The sequence below is a fragment of the Miniopterus natalensis genome, chromosome 4, assembly GCF_054644295.1.
Source record: "Miniopterus natalensis isolate mMinNat1 chromosome 4, mMinNat1.hap1, whole genome shotgun sequence".
NCBI classification, from domain to species: domain Eukaryota; kingdom Metazoa; phylum Chordata; class Mammalia; order Chiroptera; family Miniopteridae; genus Miniopterus; species Miniopterus natalensis.
The window spans coordinates 62,247,154-62,264,994 of record NC_142084.1 but is presented as its reverse complement, the minus strand read 5'-3'; the positions used below and the strand labels follow the sequence as shown (position 1 = coordinate 62,264,994).

The following is a 17,841-nucleotide window of genomic DNA, read 5'->3' as shown; positions in this document are numbered from 1 at the left end:
AAGCCCCCAGGAGTGATCACTCTGAGTTCACTCTAGGCTTTTGCTTAGGCTGTGCCCTCTGCCCAAATGCCTTTCCCATTCTCTCCTTGTCAGACTTATGCATGTTGACTTATCTGCTGAAGGTGCCAAGTTAGGGACTTCTGTCCCATTTCCTGGATGAAAAAACAGGAGTTCAAGGAGAAGTGACTGTCCTGGGGGTTTCCAGGGGGCAGTAGTGGACTTTGGTCAGCCCAACTGCAAAAACCTCCACCAGGTGGGACTGGAGAGGTGGAGTGGGCTCAGTCTGGTTTAGGATTTGGGTTTGAAAGATGGGGTGAGTCATCTCTGTTCCTCCTGCTCCTTGAATTATCTGGCTCTGCAGATGGGCTTGAATGGAAGTGACGGAGAGGAACTTAGGGAACCTCCATCAGGGCTACGTGGTGATGATGGGATCTCTGGGGCACGACCCTGGGGGTCCAAGCAGCCTGGGCCTGGGATGTGTCTGGGACGCTTTGGCTGGGGCCGGGGGCGCGGTTGAGGCAGGAGCCCCCGCCCACCCCCGCGTGGCCGGGGCACGGCAGGAGGGGGCGCCCGCGGCCCTCCCAGCGCTCGGGAGGGACAAAGGCTAGAGCCCCGGCCCCTCCTCGGCGGGTGCGGCAGCAGCGGTGGACCGTGCTCTGAGTCCCTGCGGCCGGGCTGGCGCCCGGGTGACCCCGGCGCCCCCGCCCGCCGCCGCCTGACTTCTCGGCGCCCGAGGTCGTGCGCGCCCAGGCGGGGGCGGCGGGGGATCTCCAAGCGCCGGTGCGCCCTCCTCCCGCCAGCCCTGTGCCCGCCTGTTCGGCGGCGGCGGCAGAGGAGGTGGGGACGGCAGGCGGCCGCCAGGCGAGCGTGGCGGCCGGACCCGGGCCATGGCGCCCGCGCAGCGCCCGCTGCTGCCGGTGCTGCTGCTGCTGCTCCTGCCCCCGCCGCCGCCGCCGCCGCCCGTAGCCCACGCCGAGGACGCCTCCCGAGCCAACTCGGACCGCTACGCGGTCTACTGGAACCGCAGCAACCCCAGGTGAGCGGGGGCGGGGGGCACCCCGATCTCCCTCCCCCTGCCGACCAGGCCTGGCCTCTCCGCCCTGAGCTTCGTGTGTCCGGTCCTGCGAACGCGCTGCTTCTGGAGTGGGGGCACCTGGTCCCCGTGGGAGCCCCCAGGGAGTCCCAGCAACCTCGGAGTTTGGGCGACTCGCGCTGCTAGTGCATTCTCCTTCCAGGGTGCCCCACTGCCATGCAGTCTTGAGGGACTTGCGCGTGCATGCCCCAGAGTGCCGCCATCCCCAGGAGTTTGGGGATCCCCTCTGGCACCCTCAGACGCTGTGCAGCTCCCTAAGTTCCCTTCCAGACTTGGGGAACCCCATCCTTGGGCCTCTTCAGGGAAGGGAACCCCCTTTCAGAGTTGGTGGGGATTCCTGGGGACCTTGGCAACTGAGCTGTACCTGGAGATGGGGAACCGTGGTCCCCTGGGTCCACAGGTACATTCTACCAGTAGGTACATTCTGCCAGTAGGTACATTCTGCCAGTAGGTCCCCAGAATAACTTGAGGAAGTTGGAATGTCCCTCTCTACTGATCCAGAGTCCACCTTCACCCTAGGGGGTTTCTGGTCCAGGTTTTGTAGGATGAGGAAGACTGGGGTACCTAGGGAGCTGGGGGTCAGTCCCAGGAATCTTGATGGGTAGTACCCTTGCCCATCCTCATAGTGTTGATGGGGACACTGAGGGGCAGAGGGAATGAGCAGCTAGCTCAAGGTCATGGCAAGGGAGCAGAACTGGGGCAGGGACTCAGGTGGCCTTGTTCCTAGCCTGCCGAGATGCCAGCACCTGCCCTGCCTATACAACCTCCTCAGTGCTGGGTGCCAAGTACAATTTGAGGGTCAGCAAAAGCCCCCATTAGACAAAGTGGGGAAAGTTTGCTGGTGACTGACCACATCCTGGACATCAGCAGAAACCTCCCTCTGGGTTGTCCCTGGGTCTCAAAGGCTGGAGTGGTCTGGGGTCCCATGGGAGATAGGGCTCCAAGGTCCCATGGCTTGATTATCGACTCCAGCACTCAGGGTCACACAGCTTTCCCATGGTGGCAGGGCTTAGGTGGCTGGCCCCCCAGCTCCCTGTCCCTCTGCCACTGGTCACTTTCTCTTCGTTTCCAAGTCGTGCAGAGCGCCTTTCTGAGCCTGCCGTCCCCCCACTGTTCCCTGCCGCCTTCAAGGCTTTGGGCCGAAAGTTGCATAAACAGCAGTCTTTGAGGCAGGCTCTGGGACAAGGGTGGCCAGTGTCCGCCGTGGGGGCAGGGAGTACGCCCAGACACTCCCCTCAGTTGCCCAGCTGCTGGGTCGGACCCTGGAGCCCAGGATAGAGACCCTGTGCCAAGGAGGGCTGGCCAGGCCACCTTGGAGCCCGTCTGTCCCTTTGCCGCTAGCCCTGCTGGTCACATGTGGGTTTGATTAAGGCTCTTCCCTGCAGCCGGCTGAGCAGGGAGCCAGCGGGCAGTGCTTCCCAGACCAAGTTTTTGGTTTCAGCTCCAAAATCCCTGTCCCTGTCATGGCCTGTCCTTTGTTCCAGTAAATGCCAAACACATGAGGAGCTGCAAACAAACTGGGACAAACCCGAACAGAAGGGGGTCTGGGGCAGCCCTGTGCCCGACCTGCCGCAGGGCTGTGCTGCTGACAGGATCACATCAGGGAAAGGAGGTGCCAGGTCCTGGCTCTGCCGCCACTCAGCCACCTCCTGTTGCTGACCCAACAGCCCTGCTCTGAGGATCCACCTAAGGGGATGGCCTTGCTTGTCTGGTGTAGATCCTGGCCAGCACACCTTTCTCATCTGACCCTCGTCCTCCTGCCTGGGGTATCCCAGGTGGGAGGTGACCCCCCTGACAGCTGTGATGGGGGTGGGGGTTGGGTGATTCCAGATCAGGACTTCATTCATTGCTGAGGTTGGGGGGCTCTGCCAAAGGGAACGTTGGTGCCTGGGGACCCCTTAGGAGGTTTAGTATCCAGGGGTGGCTGGACTGGAACCTGTGCCCAGTGATGGGATGTCTTGGAAGGAGGGTGGTATTGGGCCTCAGGGTCTGAGGGCACTCAGGAATAGAACTTTCCCAAGGGCACTCAGTGCAGGGACCACAGCCTGAAGAGGCACAAGCCTGAAGTGTAAGGCAGTCCCAGAGACAGAGATGAGAGACAGGCTTGATTGGGAGAGACAAGGATGGGATCAAATCAGAGAGATTGGTGGCTGTGGCAAGCTGAGGAGACATAGAAACGAGAAAGGGGGTGTGCCCTGAGAGGGGCACACACAAAAGGCACTGCGAAGAAGGGGACAGAGCTAGGGCTAGGTAGCTGGAGTTGGGGACAGAAGGGCAGAAGAGAAGAGAGGAGCCTGAGGGGTGGCTGTACTCAGGTGGAGATGGACAGGCACTGGTGGCATTGCAGTGAGGCCAGCACCCTCCCGTGCCTGGGCCTGGTACTTGCACTGAGGTAGTAAGTATGTGGCTGTTTCCCAAATTATGTCCTGCTGTGCAGATTATTTCCTTTGGCCCTCGGACTTCATTGAAGAGGGAGTCCGGTACCCATCTCTACTGTTGTCATAGAGTTGTGCCCTGTGCCAATCCAGCCACCCTCGCCTGGCACACCCACCAACTGCTGTCCATCCCTGGGTTAGCCACTCTGGGCATCTCTGGGCCTGTCCTCAACCAGGCTGGGCTGGGTTGGTCGCCCTCACCTGGCCTGACCACTGGCCAAGTGTGGAGCTGCATGTGCATTTGTGCCCATGGAAGGTGCAGGGTCTGCAGGATGTGTCTGTATGTGTTGATGCATGGTCTTGTCCCTGACATGCGGGGGTCCTAGGGACCCAAGGAGGTGCATGTCTATGTATATGGTCCATATGCTGGTCTGTGTGGCAGGGTGACATATGTGCCTACGTGTGCATGGCTGCCCTGACTTGTTTGCACATGTGTCTATGTGATTATGCCGGAGTGCACACGTGTGGAGGGTGTAACACATTTGCAGGAGTATGTTTGTATGTTTAATGTGTGTGGTATCCGGGGGTACATCTGCCTATGTGCATCTGCATATTTGTACACGGGGAGAATGTGTGTGTTTGTGTGGGGGGTGCACATGTATGTCTGTTTGTGGAGAGCACACGCTTGTCTGTGTGTGCAGCCTGGCTCTGGCTGTCCCAGGGCCTCACTGATGGTGGCACAGTCTGCCCTCCCTGCTCACCCTTTATACTCTCCTTGGGCCAGTTGGTCCCTGCTGGGAGACCTGTCCAGATCCCTCAGGCCCCATGCTGCCTGTGGTGTAGAGGGGCTATTGAGGTTGACAGTGGGTACCATGGAACACTGCAGCCAGACTGGATCCAGCTGTGCCGACATGGGTGGGGCTCTGGGCTTAGTGCCTACCCCACTAGGCATCTCGGGCTCCGGCCACCATTCCCTGGTCCTCCACCAGCCAGACTGCCTATGAGATGAGCAGCACCCACATTTCCTCTCAAATGACCTGGTGGGAAATAGGGATTTGGGGAGGATGTTCCTCTGCTGTAGGTATGAGGCCTCTTATCCAGTCCCCATCCCAATCAGCCTTGCCTGGGTCTCTGGGCTGGGGGAGGATTGGCTGTAAAGGGGTGACGCTATGTTTTGCCACATGAGGTTTTTTTGTTTTGTTTGAAAGAAAAGTTCACACACACACCCCCAGCTTATAGGGCTTGGAGAGTAAGAACCAATGGATCTGGGGATTTGGGGCCAGAAGGTGGGGTCTAGGAGGCTGTGGGAGGGCCTGGACTCAGATTTGTGGGTCTTGGAACCCTGGGGGTGATCTTAGGTGGTGGCTTGGCTGCTCTGAACCTGTGTCTCCTTTGTGAAGTGGGGGCTGGCAGGCTGTGCCGCTCAGCAGAAGGCAGTAGGACTCTAAGGGGCACAGAGAGCCTCTCCCACAGAGAAGGGAAACCAAGGCAGCTTCTGTGGGCAAGAGGGGCTTCCAGGCCCCCAAATCCACAGTGACAGTGATGTCCCAGGGTGGGGACAGCAGTGCCAGGGGGCTGAATGGGGCAGTTTTGAGATGCTCCCACCTGTTGGGGGCCTGGGCTCCCTCCATCTGGGTCTGAGCTAGGGTGCAAGGCCTCCTGTGGTCTGATGGGCCAGTGGGTCCTTCTTTCCCCAGCCTTGGTCCCTCCCTACCATGGACCACCTTGAGTGGTCTTATCAGAGGAAGAAACTGAGGATCGGGGATGGAGGTTCAGAGCCAACAGTAGACACGGATGGATTTGTCCTCTACCTGCCTGGGAGCTGGGCTGGGGACGAGGCTGGCGTCTCCCACCTCCCGGGCCCCCAGCAGATGTCCCCTCAAGGATCATGTGTCCCTCAGGTCATGGGTGGAGGTTGCAGTTGTTCTGGGGGCTGCAGGTCCATTAACGGGAGTCTGGGAGGCAGTGATTTCTTTCCAGTGGCCATTCTGCAGCCCCTGGGCCAGGCTGGGTGGAAGTCCCACCTCCTCAGTCAGGTTTTCTCTGTGACAGCCCCTTTCTACTTCAGGAATAGGTAACATGGCCAGCCATGCCCCACAGTGTCCCTGTGGGGATTTTTCTCTTTGGGAGATAGGTCCAGAGGGAGGGTTAGAATGTGTCCCCCATCTACCAGATGGGCCATGAGCCTTTGCAGGGGGTGTGTGTGTGTGGAGAAAGGTCTAAGCTCCCACCATGCTGCCCCCATCCTAGACTGGTGTATGAGCACAAAAGCCATTGGGGGGTTTTGTTTTCACTTCAGTCAGACTTTGGCGGCCAGTCAGACCCTGCTGCAGGTGCACCTCATGCCTGTCCCTGCATCCACCTGGCTGTTGTGGGCACTCCACCCCATGCCTTGGTCTCCCTGTCAACCCAAGGATCTTGGCTTCAAGGGGCTCCATTCAAGGCACAGGCGAAGTTGTCCCCTTGCCCAGACCACCTGCAAGCCATGCAGCTCCCTAACCCCCACTCACCCTGTGCCTCCATTTCACAGACCCAGAGTAAGTGAGTCATCCAAGGCCATGGGGAAACCAAGCCCAATTGGGTGTCACCCCCTCCAAGAGACAGCCAGGTCTGGGGCTGGCCAAGGAATGTCGGGGACACTGTGTGCATTCTAGGGGAAGACAGTCCTATACATCTGGCCCATGTCTTACCGAGACTGAGGCCCAGGGCTGTAGCTAATTCTGTGTCACCTCCCCACCTATTGTGCGCACCCTGCTCTATTTTTTTCCTCTTGCTTTATCTCTGGGGCCCCTGCACTCAGTGTATCCCTGTACCCACAAGGCCGTACATGTCATTTCCAACCCTGCAGTACTTTGGGGCCCTAATTTTCCCCGAGGTCCCCCACCCAGCCACCGCCTTCCTGGTGGCCAGGCTTCAGATGGAGAAATGTCTTCTTGGCCCCTCAAAAGCCTGGGGGTGGGTGCTGAGGCCTTAGGGGCCTCACTGGGGGCAGCAGGCAGGGACAAGTGGACTCTGCCCCACTAGGGTGCCAGATGGGCACCTAGGGCCCTGGCGTGCTACTCGCCCCACCAGTGCCTCAGTTTCCAGCCTGGGAAGTCCCTACACCATTTCAGGTGAGATTCCCAATTAGTTGCTTTGCTATTAGTGCCTAATGACTTGACAATTGTCCAAATGGAGCTAATTAGCAGCTTTGCCAGGTGGTTGTGGGGAGGAGGCAGCTGGCAAGGCTGGGGTGGCAGTGAAGGACAGGTCAGGGAGCCCTGATGGGTGAGGGATCACCCAGGGCTGGGAGAGCTGCCTGTAGGAGCAGACTTTGGCAGAGTGATCTAGGTGGAGGCAAAGGTGTGGCTGGTGGGGCTGGAGGAGGGAGCAGGAGGTCTGAAAGCCTGGGGAGCCCTCTGCCTAGGAAAGATCCCAAGTCAGTCACTAACCCTTTAGTGAGAATTTCCATCTCTATCTGCTACAACAACAGAGTATTTTTCATATCAAGCTAAGGCCCCAATGGAGGAAATGAAGGCTTTGTACTGCATGCACCAGGGCACCAGAAACCAGGTTTGGTTTTGGGGTTGGGCCTCTCCCTCACAAAGGCCGGAGGGAGGTGCTCACCCTTGGCTCACTAGCCAACTTGGAAGTGGGAATGCCAACACAGCAAGGCCATTGCTATTTTAGATTCAGGAAGGGGAAAAAATGGCCCGCTTAAGGGGCCAGAGTTCAGGTGGAGGGGAGCTTCTCCTGGGACACCCTTGCCTGGGGTCCTCTATTCCCCACATGAGGGCCACTGTTTACTCCCTAAGACTCAAACACTTTGAGTCCTTGGCCTTTGTTTGATCAACAAACATATATTAAGTGCCACTGTGTATAGGGTCTGTGTTGGTCACTGGAAAGGGGCGGAAAAGGAGGCAGACCCCCATGGTCCAGGAGGGCAGACAGTGGACTATGTAGAGGTAAAACTATGATATTGTAATGAGATATGTGATAAGGTTGGGGGGGTCAAGGAAAAGCATTCCAAGCAGAGGGAAGAGCATGTGCAAAGGCCCTGGGGTGGGAACAGGAACAGCCAGGAGGCTGGTGTGGCTGGAAGGCAGGTAGAGGGTGATGAGGGTGGTTGTGTTGGGGCCACATGGGGCCTTATGGACCTGGGAGGACTGTGGGTTTTATTCTGAGTGATGCAAGTGTTTTGAGCCATTGGATCAGAGTCTGATTGACGTTCAGAAAAGTGAGCCCTGGATTTCGGGAGGCCAGGAGACTGGCCAGCCTTTTGGGGCACAGACGTCTGGCCTCTGATCCAGCAAAGAAAGCGGCCTTGGTCTCTAATGCTTTTCAGAGGGTGAAGAGAGAATGATGGTGGCATCCAGTGCAGGAGTGGAGGGAAGGCAGGCACAATGGGGGACACAGGCAGAAGTGGAGAGGGAAGAAAGGGTCATGCTGTGGCCCCACCTTCCCAAGCCCATTCTGATCTCAGAAAAGCCCTGCAGAGAGCCAGGCTCTCTTTCAGCCTACGTGTGTATCCCCAGGCATCATGCCAGGGACAGGAAGGGAAACTGAGGCCCAGAGGTGTTGGGGGCTAGGACAGCAACCCTTCCAGCCTGGCACCCCTTCCATGGTTCCCCCATTGTAGTCTCCCCTACAGGGCCTGGAATGGGTACCAATCAGCCCCCAAGTGGATGCTCAGCTGCCACTGCCATCTATTGGCTGATCAGTAGGGCTTTTAATGGGGTTGGGAAGGCGTGAAAATTTTCAAAAAGCCTGAAGATCGATCAAGCTCAAGGGGCTGGAGGACATGGCCTGTCAATGAGACACCCATGCCTGGCTAGCCTTGGGGCAGCCAAGGCTGACCCTCGTCCCAGCCTGGCCCTAGCCCCAGCCTGACCCTGTCCCAGCCTGAACCTGGCCTGACACTTCCTGAGTCTAGCTGCCAGACATATTTATTCTACAAAAACCCTCCCACCTCTGGGAGGTGGGATGAATTCCCCATCCCTGTACAAACCCAATAGAATGGGGAAGGGACTGGGGGAGAATCTGTTCCTTCCAGTTCCCAGAACTGAAATTCTGTAAGCCTCAATCTTAGCTACAGACTCAAAATCACTGCTGTAGTGATGGGTGGGGTAACAGGAACAAGTGAGCAGGGTCTTCTGCCTGCCTCATTCCCACCTCTGGGGGTCCCAGGAGCCCTCACCTTGCCCGGTGCAGCATCTCAGGGGCAGCAGGGGGGCCAGTCTTTACCATCTGATAATCCAGTGGCCCCCCAAGTGCTGACTGCTAATTAGTGCTCCTGGCATGGGGGCCGTGTGGAGCTCCCTCCCACAGGCTGGGCTGCTAGCAGGGTGGGTTCAGAGGCAGTAATGGGCCCTCCCTGCATCTCACCCTGGCCTGTAACCCAAGGTAGTGATGGAAGGGGAGCTGCCAGATCTCTGCCTTAGCTGATATCCATCCTCCTAAGACAAGGCTGGGTCAGGAGGGCTCCCCAAGGAAGGGGGCTCTGGCTGCAACACAGTCTAAAGGGACTTCCCTGTCCGGCCTGCTTGGCTTAGTGGTTGAGTGTTGACCTCTGAACCAGAAGGTGAGGGTTCAATTCTCAGGGTACATGCCCCGGTTGCCGGCACCACCCCCCCAACCGTGGGGGGTGTGTGTAGGAGGAAGCCCATCAATGACTTTCTTTCATCATTGATGTTTCTATCTCCCTCTCCCATTCTCTCTCTGAAATCAATAAAAATGTACTTAAAAATAATAATAAAGGGATCTCTTTGGCAAAGGCTGGGAGTCAGAGCTGGGGGCGTGGAGATGTCATAAGTGGGGGAACCTGGTGGAGTGACCAGGAGCTTGGGGGACAGATGCCGGGTCCCTGAGGCTCCTGAGGGAGGTTGCGGTACTTGCTGGGGTCACACAGGATGGAAGGGGTGGGACTGGGGGGTTGTGCCCAGGACACCTCTGAGCTAGGCCCAGGGAATGCCTGAGGTGTTCTTCACTCTCAGCCCCACCACCTGGGGGTAAGCTGAGGCAGAGCTTGCCCGGAGGAGGGCAGAACTCTGGGCCTGTGTCCCCGGCGCCACCCTGGGCCTTCTGGGCAGGTGGATCTGCAGAAGGAAAGCTAAGGAGGCTACATGTGTGGGCAGGATGGGGGGTTATCTGGAGGAGGGGGTATCAAAGTCAAGCCGTAATAACGTTTCTGGAGAAGGACTTCCTGGTGGGTAACAGTTTTTGAGAAGCCTGTTGCCAAGAGAGGCCCAGATGTTGAACCTGGGGGGGGGGGGGGGGCTCCGAACCACGTGGTACCTGCTCGTTTGCATGTTTCCCAGAATGCCTGGTGGCAGCCCTTTCCCCTCAGCTCCAACCACTTTGCGGACCGCGGGCTCGGGCGCCTGTCAAGTGACCTGTCTGCTGAGCCGGGGCTCCGGGGGTGGGAGTGCGTGCCAGACAGGGGACCGTGGGCTCGCACTCTGGAATCTCTCGGCACCCCCGTAGCGGTCTCCTAAGGCCGCAGCCGCCACGTGTGGCCACGCCCCGCACAGACCTCGCCCATCACCTTTCCCATCCCTCCGCCCGGCCGCGCTTGGGCGCCTCCCTTTACGCTTCTAATCCCAGCCCCGCGGCCCCCCCCCCCCCCAGCTGGCTCCTCGCGCTGACCGCGGGTCCCGCCTACAGGTTCCACGCGGGCGCGGCGGACGACCGCGGGGGGTACACGGTGGAGGTGAGCATCAACGACTACCTGGACATCTACTGCCCGCACTACGGGGCGCCGCTGCCTCCGGCCGAGCGCATGGAGCACTACGTGCTGTACATGGTCAACGGAGAGGGCCACGCCTCCTGCGACCACCGTCAGCGCGGCTTCAAGCGCTGGGAGTGCAACCGGCCCGCGGCGCCCGGGGGGCCGCTCAAGTTCTCGGAGAAGTTCCAGCTCTTCACGCCCTTCTCGCTGGGCTTCGAGTTCCGCCCGGGCCAAGAGTACTACTACATCTGTGAGTGGGCGGCGGGGCGCGGGGAGCGGGGGGAGCCGGGGAACGGGGGCGTGGAGCGCGGAGGGCGGCCGAGGTCCGAGGCGGGACGGAGCTTCGGCCCTGCCCCTTGGACGGCGCTGGCCCATCCCGGAATTATCCTCTCGGGTGTTCCTCATTAACCGCCCAGCAAGCCCCGGAGGCCCCACTGTCAGAGTCCCCATTTTGCAGGTTGGGAAACTGAGGCTCAGAGCGGGGCTGAGGCCACACGTGGGACCTCAGCCTCTGGATCAGCCACTGGACATCTGTGCTGGGGGAACCGATGACCGTCAGTTAGTCTGTACCACACTGAGACCAGGGCTATCCACCTCCCAAAGCACAGAGGGGGTAAACTGAGGCATACCGAGTCTGACGAGAGAGTGGAGCTTGGTCAAAGACAGGGGAGAGGGCAGAGCCCTTGTTCTGCCCAGCACATCCTAGCTTGGGCAGGGGTCCCCTGGGCCCTACCCCTGCCACGCCACCCCCTGCTGCGGGGAAGGGACCCAGCTCCTCCACATTCCAGCTCCTGCTGTGTCAAATTAAACTCCACAAGGCCCCATTTCCTCCTTTTCTGTTCTATTTGGACTTTTTCCTTTTAATTAAGGGAAGAAAGGGGAAAGAAGGTGTTTATAAATTAAGTTCTGTAATATAAGAAAAATTACATTTTCTTTCTGAGATGGGAGTTTCATAATCGTTGTAATTATTTGTCCTATCTCTGTGACAAATGTTATTTTTATTACCTGCTCTTATCTTCATCTCTCAGAATGAGGGGCTTCTGGGGGGTGGGGCAGAGGTGGCAGCCAAAGACAAGAGGACAGTCTGAGAGGACAGGTGGGTACAGGCCTGACTGTAGCTCTGTGGGTGCCCACACCTATTTACATGTGTGCTCCCTGCCAGCCCCCTCCCTCCTGATTCATGGTTAAGCTGTGGAACCACCCACACACCCCGCCAGGACCCTTGTCATATTGGCCAGGAAGCAGAGAACAATAATGGTGGCATTTTAGGCATGAGGACCCAGTGTGCTTCCCCTTCCATATGACCTCTGCAGTGTGGGTCCCTCCAGGAGAGGTGGAATAAGCCTCCCTCCCAGGGTAACTGGCTTCTGTTGTTTCCCGGACAGAAGTAATAATTTTCAAAGTATCTACTGTGTACCAGCTTAGGCCCAAATGGGGGATGACTTGTCAACAGTCACCCAGAGAGCAGGGATTTGATCCCATTTGGTTACACTGAGTTTTAGCTGATCAATTGAAAACAAACATATTTTTATCTATCACCTTTATACTTTGCTCTGTGCTGCTCTGGGATAAGGTGGAGCTAGACACAGACACCTCCCATTTCTGAGGATAGAGTTCAGCAAAGGGAGGACCAGGGAACATGTGCAGGAGGACTTCTGGGAACTAGGGGGCACTGTGCCTGGGTCTTTGATGTAGAAGTGTTATGGGTGGATCCTCACCTGGGGTCAAGGATGGGGTACCATCCTGGGGAAGAGGGTTACAGTGCCAGGAGGTCTTGGCTACTGAGAGCCCCTTGCCCCACTAACACACAACCCCTCTTTTCCAGCTGCCACACCACCCAATGCTGTTGACCGGCCCTGCCTGCGGCTGAAGGTTTATGTGCGGCCAACCAGTAAGTATTCAGGGAATTGGGCAGGGTCCAGATCTCCACTCTTGTGTCCTCATTGGGAACCCACTGAGTGGTCAGTAGAGTCAGGTGATGATCACAGCACAGCCTGGGGAGTCCCACAACCTTAGCAATGGCAGGCTCACCCTTGAGCCTCAGTTTCCCCATATGCAAATCAGGCCAACGTTCAAGAGTGAGGTCGAAGCCCATTGCCAGGCCATAACCCCTGGGTGTGAGCATCAGGAAGTTTCCTGAGATGGACCAAAGAACCCATATTCTGAGCTCTTGAACAACCATAGCCACACTTAGAGACAAGGGGGCTCTTGCAGCCTTGAGACTTCACCGGAGTGCCAGGCACACATTAGTTGCTTGCCAGCTATTTATGAGGCACAGCCCCAACCAAGGTGGACAGAAATCTTAGTGCCCCAAGGGGCAGCTGAGGTTAAGACATTTAGTGACCAGATCGGGATAAGCTCTAGGAAGCAGGTTGGCGGGGCAGGGGTGGCCACTTAGGGAGGGGTATGGGCTGCCGCTGACTGTCCTATCTCCTTGTCCCCCAGATGAGACCCTATATGAGGCCCCTGAGCCCATCTTCACCAGCAATAATTCGTGCAGTAGCCTGGACAGCTGCCAGCTCTTCCTCAGCACTGTCCCAGTGCTCTGGACCCTTTTGGGCTCCTAGTCCCGGCCCTACCTGGACGACTGAATCCAAGACCAAATAGAGATGCCTGGCTCTCCCACGACTGGTGCTGCCCCCGCCTACAGGGGGCTGTCTACCTGCTCCAGAACCAGCCCTAAGGGAAGGGGACAGCCAACAGCCCCTGATGCCCGAGGGGCAGGGTATCAGCACAGCCTCTGCCAGACCATCTCATGAGGGGCACTGGAGAACCTGAGAAACTATCAGCAATGTTAGTTTTTGTTGTTTGTTTATTTTTCATGGTTGGATCAGAAAGGCTTGAATTTTTAATTTAATTTATTCCTTGCTGTCGCCAGTGACTTTGGGAAGGAAACACAATGGATGGGAGGTCCTTGGCCATCCTTGGGGATAGGAATGAGTAACCCCTAGTCTCGTGGTTCCATTTGTTGGGTCCTGGCTGAAGGCCACTACGGACCTCTCAGATGCCCCTCAGATGGACAGGCCAGTATGAGGCAGAAGGGGCAAGGTGAGACCCCCAGATTCTGACCCAGGGATCTGAGCCCATCTCAGACTCTTGTCCCCGCAGCCCCACTTTCCTCATGCCTGGTGATTGTCTCCCAGATTGGAAACCCACACTGTTTCACCAGAGGCCACTGTGGAGTCCCGGCCCACTCCAAATCACAGTTCCCCACCCTGTCCCACAGCCTCTCACAATCACCCCTGAGCCCGAGAAGACGTTACATTTCTGTAAATAGAGCCAGGAAGTATATACTGTGGTTTATTTTTACTGTATTCCTGAAGATGAACTGGACAGTTTCTTTTTTTCTCACACTTCATGGCGGTCTTATTTTGGTGGGAGGGTGGGGTGGACTTTTTAGAGTAGAAGCCGCACTTTGCAACAAGGTTGTTCATTTGTCAGAGCCCTCTCCTCTACTCTATGACTAATAATGTTTATAAGAAAAAAGAAAACAGGACACAACAAAAAGGGGGGTGGGCCTGCCACCAAAAAAAAAAGAAACCCCCTCCCAAAGACACTTTAATGAAGCAAACAGAGCATTTATACAGATTTCATATTTCTATCCACCTTTCCTGATCTGTGTTTTATATATATTATATATAAATATATATGGTGCACAGCTGCTGGGAGACCACCAGGCGTGCCAGCTCGGGGGTCTTTTGTAGGGGTTGGCATGGGCAGTGGTGGTGCCATGCCTGGAGCTGGCGATGGGGCCTCTCCCCTTCCCATCACAATCAACTTTGGATTCTGTATTTTTTAATAATAAAATGATCATAAACCTCTAGTGTGTGCATCTGCGTTAGGGGCTGGTGACCCTCAGAGGAGTGCTTTGAGCTACTAATTTGGGAGTCAGGTCCCTGCTAGGGAAGGGTGTCGTAGAGGAACATCTGGGGACAATCATGATTGGTTCTTCAGATCTGTGCATCTTCTGGGGGCTAGGCCCTGGAATAAGCACTTTATGGGGCATTATATCCTTCTTTGCTATCCATGGGCCTTAGTTTCCCCCTTTTGAGAAGTGGGAAGTGAGTCCCCTGTCCCCCAGCGGTCCCTGGGAGGATGGAGGGAAGACAGGCTGGCTCTGAGTACACAGCAGGGGCTTATGAAGTGTCCCTTGGAGCACATGATGGGTCTCTTAGGAACCAAATTCTGTGACATCTCCATTGCTAAGCTCTGCTGCCGTGTGACTTAGTTTCCCTAACTGTCCTACGCCAGGCCAGGGGCATCTGTCATCTCTTAATCCCTTTCTGGTTTTACAAAAGGCATGTGTCTGTGGGTTGAGGGGTCCCAGGGGCCTTCTCCCCAGTAGCCCCAGACAGAGGCACAGAGAGGCTGGGGGTTACCCAGTAGGGCTGAGGGTCTGGTCTTCGAGGCTGCTTGTACCTTAGTGCCATCCCCTGGGACTGCAGCATCTTGGGCACAGTTTGCCACAAGGGAAAGCTCTCAGCTAATGATTTGGCTGTGCTGAGCTTGGTGACAGGGGCTGCCTCTTAATGAGGCCGACCAACAGCACAAAGACCCCTGTGTGTCCCCCGACTACCCCTGCCCAATGGCAGGGGGTGGAGTGTGCCTGCCCATGCTGAGCATCATGAGGACCCCAAGGCTCCAACCCAGCTACAGGGTCAGAGGGAGCTAGAGGGAGAGAACTAAATGCCGGGATCATGGGGCCGAATCTTAGCAGTTGACTTTGATTTTGTTATTTTTTAAAAAAATTGAGATATAGTTCACATACCACACCATCCATCCATTTAAAGTACAATTGCACAATTTTTAGTACATTCACAGGGTTCTGCAACCAGTACCTCTAATTCCAGAACCTTCCACCACCCCCGAAAGAAACCTGTCCCCATCAGCAGTTACCCCCAGGCTCCGACAACCATGAACCCACTTTCTGTCTCTGGATTTGCCTGTTCTCGACATTCCACATGAATGGAATCACACACTGTGTGGCCTTTTGTCTCTGGCTTCTCTCACTGAGCATTGTGTGTTCAAGGTCCATTCATGTTGTAGTGAGTGTCAGTGCTTCACTCCTTTTCATGGCTGAGTAATATTCCAGTGTGTGGATGGATGGACCACCTGTGTTTATCTGTTCATCTGCTGAAGTACTTTTGGGTTGTTTCCACCTTTTAGCGATTACAAGGATTTTTAAATCATTATTTAAATTATTAGCTTTTGTGTGTGTGTTAATCCTTACCCAAGGATATTTTTTCCATGATTTTCTTAGAGAGAATGGGAGTGAGGGAGGGGGAGACATGCCCCAACTGGGGTGGAGATCGAACGAACCTGCAACCCTGGTACATGCCCTTGATGAGTAATTGAACTCACGACCCTTTGGGGTGCGGGCTGATGCTCTAACCACTGGGCATGTGCTGGCCAGGGCAATATTATACATTTATATATTTTGATATGATAACCATTTATTATTTTTGAGACACAAAAAGTGACCTTGGGTGGGTAAATACAGAAATTCCTGCCTCAGGGCCTTGGCACTTCCTGTGCTCCCTGCCTGGTACATCACTGCCCTGCTCTCAGCTCCTTCAGATCAGGTCAGATGTCACCTCTTGACCTCCCTAGCCAAGTGGCCACTCATCTCACACCCCTCACTGTCAAATCTCTAATTCTTGTACATTTCCCCCACTGGCTGGAAGCTCCCAGAGGGTAGAGATGTGGTCTGTTGGGGCATCACTGGGACCCAGTGCCTGGCCCAGTCTCCCCTCAGACTTGTCATTTGCCACATGCAGATACGCATACATGTATGTGTGTTGCACAACTGCAGGCACCGTGTACTGCCAGACGCATTTGGGGCCTGGGTCTCTCTGAAACCACCTCTGTCCCTCAGTGGCCACTGGTCACTGCCTCAGGGACTACCATCAATGTGCAGAGTGGTCACTCATTCCCCAGGCTGCATTATGCAGAGCTGGGGACCCCATCCGCAGCTGACACCCAGAGGCCGCTTGAAGGCCCCCGGGTGGCCATTTGTGTGGGGCTATTGGTATGTGGGCCTCCATGCAGAACCTTTTCTGCCCCAGAGGTTCCAGAGGAAAGTTATTTCCCTCTCTGGGTCCCCACCCTTGGGCAGGGAATCCAGGAGGCAGGGAGGGGCCTGTGAGGTTCCTCCTGCCCTTCTGGCTGTTCCTGTGGAGCCATGCCTCTCCCTTTGGGCCCCCTCAGTTTCCTGGTCATCTTAATGTGCGGGAGGGACAAGCCCCTCAGTCACAGGACAGGCGCCCCATAGCCCCTCCTCCTCTTCCTTCTCTGGGCCCTCGGTGTCCCATCTATATCCCTGAGCCCTGCGCTTGGATACTCTTGCTGTGACTGTGAAGGAAGGGGCTCTCCTCTCATCCCTGGGACTGGCTTTTAGGGGGGGGATCAAGTCCCTACAGAGCTGGAAGCTCCCCCCGTCCCACTTGGAGGAAAGGCCACAGTCCCAGAAGCTCCAGTCCTCCCACCTGCTCCTCCCTCCCAACACCCTCCTATACTGGGGGGCCCCCACCTTCCACCTCCTGGACCTTGCTCTGGCTGTGCCTCCTGCTTGGTACACCCTCACCTCCGTTTATCTTTCCTCAAATGCCCTGCCCTGCCCCTCCTGACCCCTTCCCTTGCCTCCTTCGTGGTTTTCGTCCCTGGCATTTATTCATCAGCCCTCAGGCATGCCCCATATTTTCTTCATTTATCTCAGTTTCTTGTCTTTCTCCTTCTCTAGTCAGTCAGCTCCCCAAGGGCGGGGTTTTTGTCTGTCTTTGTCACTGCTGTGTCCCCAGTTTCTAGAGCATGTCTGGTACACAGTAGGCACTCACTAAATGCTTGAGTTCATGAATGTTGTACATATTTATGGGGAAGCCGCATAAAAGAGCTTCTCTTTTGATCAGAAAAGAGTATAACATGAGAATTACATTTCCTGTGTCAATGTCAGGGCCCAGTGGTGACTGGACCCTCCCTTGGCCTGTGACGTCAGGGTGAGCGAGGAAGGTGAGGACTGCTCCGGTGGCCTCTGAACACCATATTTGGGGGCTTATGGGCCATGAGAAGAGGCCACGGTGTTGGTGACCCTGGTCCAGGTTGCAGGTGGTTGGGTGGCCATTAATGGACATGCAAAAGGAGTTTTCAGCCTGGAGCTCCTGAGGAGCCGTAAATCACCACATGATGACTCAGGTCAGAAATTAAGTGGTCACAGCTGAGCTGGTGTGGCCACTGGGGCAGAGACCATGGTGGGGGTGCGGGAGTCCCGCCTACTCTGTCTCTCCTCACAGCTGCTGGACGGGCCATGTCATTATTAGAACCATACAGGTGATGAGGGCCCGGTGTGGACCATGGGCAAGGAATGCTGAGCTTGGGGCAGGTAGTAGGATTGGCGGAGGCACAGAGAACAGGCCGAAGGGCAATTCAGGTATGTCGTCCCTCCGTCTTTTCAGAGGCTGGGAGGGAGGGGAGGCCTCAAAAGCCAGGCAAAGGAGGCAGGCAGGAGGGGCACAAAAAGCTTTGGGGCAGGACTGTAGGCCAAGGAGGAGGAGTGGGTTACAGGTGGAGGGCTGCTGAGCCTGAGGATCGGGCTTGCCCCCCACCAGGAGTTATCCAGGATGGCACTGGACCCTCTGTGCCTCTGCACTGTCGTGGGATGATGGAGCAGAATC

The 17,841-nt window shown here is 56.4% G+C and overlaps 1 protein-coding gene across 1 annotated transcript; it reads left to right on the top strand.

The window, feature by feature from the left end:
* Positions 1-872: 872 nt before the first annotated feature.
* On the top strand, positions 873-13,997 carry EFNA2 (ephrin A2). The gene is made up of 4 exons (XM_016209672.2): positions 873-1,036; positions 10,111-10,424; positions 12,000-12,065; positions 12,620-13,997. The coding sequence occupies exons 1-4, from the start codon at positions 888-890 to the stop codon at positions 12,739-12,741; spliced, it is 651 nt and encodes a 216-aa protein (XP_016065158.2). The 5' UTR covers positions 873-887; the 3' UTR covers positions 12,742-13,997.
* Positions 13,998-17,841: the final 3,844 nt, after the last annotated feature.

What these genes read in the sequence shown, in the direction of transcription:
- EFNA2 (XM_016209672.2), top strand. Translation starts at nt 888, where the DNA reads ATGGCGCCCGCGCAGCGCCCGCTGCTGCCGGTGCTGCTGCTGCTGCTC. An exon ending in CCAAGAGTACTACTACATCT is followed by an intron (nt 10,425 to 11,999) that starts GTGAGTGGGCGG and finishes CCTCTTTTCCAG; the next exon opens with CTGCCACACCACCCAATGCT. An exon ending in GGTTTATGTGCGGCCAACCA is followed by an intron (nt 12,066 to 12,619) that starts GTAAGTATTCAG and finishes CTTGTCCCCCAG; the next exon opens with ATGAGACCCTATATGAGGCC.